The sequence below is a fragment of the Coregonus lavaretus genome (assembly GCF_964263955.1).
Source record: "Coregonus lavaretus genome assembly, contig: HAP1_SCAFFOLD_4576, whole genome shotgun sequence".
NCBI lineage: Eukaryota > Metazoa > Chordata > Actinopteri > Salmoniformes > Salmonidae > Coregonus > Coregonus lavaretus.
The window spans coordinates 16,171-18,139 of NW_028160482.1; the positions used below are offsets into that span (position 1 = coordinate 16,171).

General features: G+C 48.2%; 1 protein-coding gene across 1 annotated transcript; it reads left to right on the forward strand.

The window, feature by feature from the left end:
* Positions 1–572: 572 nt before the first annotated feature.
* Positions 573–1,373, forward strand: LOC311121760 (oligodendrocyte transcription factor 2-like; the record flags this gene model as incomplete). Its single annotated transcript, XM_084196214.1, has 1 exon — positions 573–1,373. One exon carries the CDS (start codon positions 573–575, stop codon positions 1,371–1,373), a length of 801 nt encoding a protein of 266 aa, XP_084052340.1.
* Positions 1,374–1,969: the final 596 nt, after the last annotated feature.

Genomic DNA, 1,969 nt, shown 5'->3' on the forward strand with positions numbered 1-1,969 from the left:
CCCCTAACTCCTCCAAGCCTCCTCCCTCTCCCCGTTCGCAAGCAGCCCATTGGTGGATGACAGGCAGTCGGAAAAGCCATGGCATTGTCCCGGTGACTTGCCCCCGGATCGTTAAGTCCGCTATAAAACCTTGTCATCGTGCTCGTGCATGCCAAATGGGCTGTCAGTTGTGATTGGGAGTAACAAGTGGATTCAACAGCGACACTTTCTCTGCACCGAGCTGCGCTCTACACCTCTCGGTAAGTTTCCCGTCTGCTCTCCGGGATAATATTGATAGTAGGCTTATGCCATTTAGGCAACTGGGATTTTTTTGTCATAAAAATATCCTCATCTGAGAATGAACATCATGACCATCGTGAGTAAAATACATTTCCAGAACCTTCTCATGACCTTTCGTGGATGTGTTTGTTGACCTTCTTGTTACTCCAGCACATTGGACATTTAATTAGTTGATCGTGTAGCCTACATTTGAAAGCGTATGAGATGGTAAGTGAAAAAATCTGATGCTAAATGGTTTGTTTACTTTTCTTTCCGTAGACTATTGCGCTGTCTGAATACTTCTGAGTATAATCATGGACTCCGATACCAGCCGAGTGTCTACCCGACCTTCCTCCCCCGAAGTGCACGATATGTTCCTTCATGCAATGAAGAAGCATATGGTGGGTTTCTCCGGTACCGTCTCGTCCACACAGAGCGACTCTCCACTAGAGATACCCGCGGACATGCGGAGCCTCTCCGAAGATGACGATGATATCACCCTGAAAATGCTGTCAAAGAAGGACCGTAAATTGCTATCGGAGAACGAGCTGCAGGGGATGCGGCTGAAGATCAACAGCCGGGAGCGGAAGAGGATGCACGACCTCAACATCGCCATGGACGGTCTCCGGGAGGTCATGCCTTACGCGCACGGGCCCTCCGTGCGCAAGCTCTCCAAAATCGCCACTCTCCTCCTGGCGAGAAACTACATCTTGATGCTGAGCAACTCGCTGGAGGAGATGAAGAGGCTGGTCAGTGAGATCTACGGCAGCGGCCACCACAGCAGCTTCCACCCCTCCGCCTGTGGTACCATGGCGCACACCGGGCCCCTGCCCGGCCATCCGGCCGTTTCCCACGCCTCCCACCCGGTGCACCACCCACTCCTTCCCCCGGCGGTCTCCACGGCAGCCTCTCTCTCCGCAACGGGTCTCACCTCGATCAGACCCCACCATGGACTCCTGAAGGCGCCCTCGGCCGGCCCGGGCCCCCTGGGCAGCAGCTTCCATCACTGGGGCGCGGGGATGCCCTGTCCGTGCAGCATGTGCCAGGTGCCACCTCCACATGTGTCCGGCATGAGCGCTGTCACCATGTCCAGGCTGACGAGTGACTCTAAATGACTTGAACTCTTATCATAAAACGAGAGAGAGAGAGAGAGAGAGAGAGAGAGAGAGAGAGAGAGAGAAAAGGGAAATTAACGTTCTGTTGTAGACATCACCCTGCATCTCAGTCCATATCAACACGTTTTTATTTTATTTATCTGTTGCTGAAATTAGCTTTGGATTGAGCCAACAGAATATCCGTACTTTAGAAAACTGGAGGAGCCCTACTAACATAGCATTTTGTAACATTATTTAGCTTAATTGATAACAGGTGCTTATGACACATTTTCATATTCAGTAAAGGTCATCAGTTCACTGTGTGCAAACCTGTCTTACACTGTGGCCGCAAGGAATATACATAATTCAAATGGCATTTACTGATGGCTTTTAATGTCATGTTCTTGATCATTATTTAATGTAATGTTCTTGATCATAATTTAATGTAATGTTCTTGATCATTATTTAATGTAATGTTCTTGATCATTATTGAACTTTAGACTAGCCCATTCCGAGACCGAAAAAAACTAAAAGACACTATTTAGATATAGCAAACTGGATGAGAATACAATGGTAATGTAGATTGTAAATATGTAGATTCAGAATTCTGTTTATAT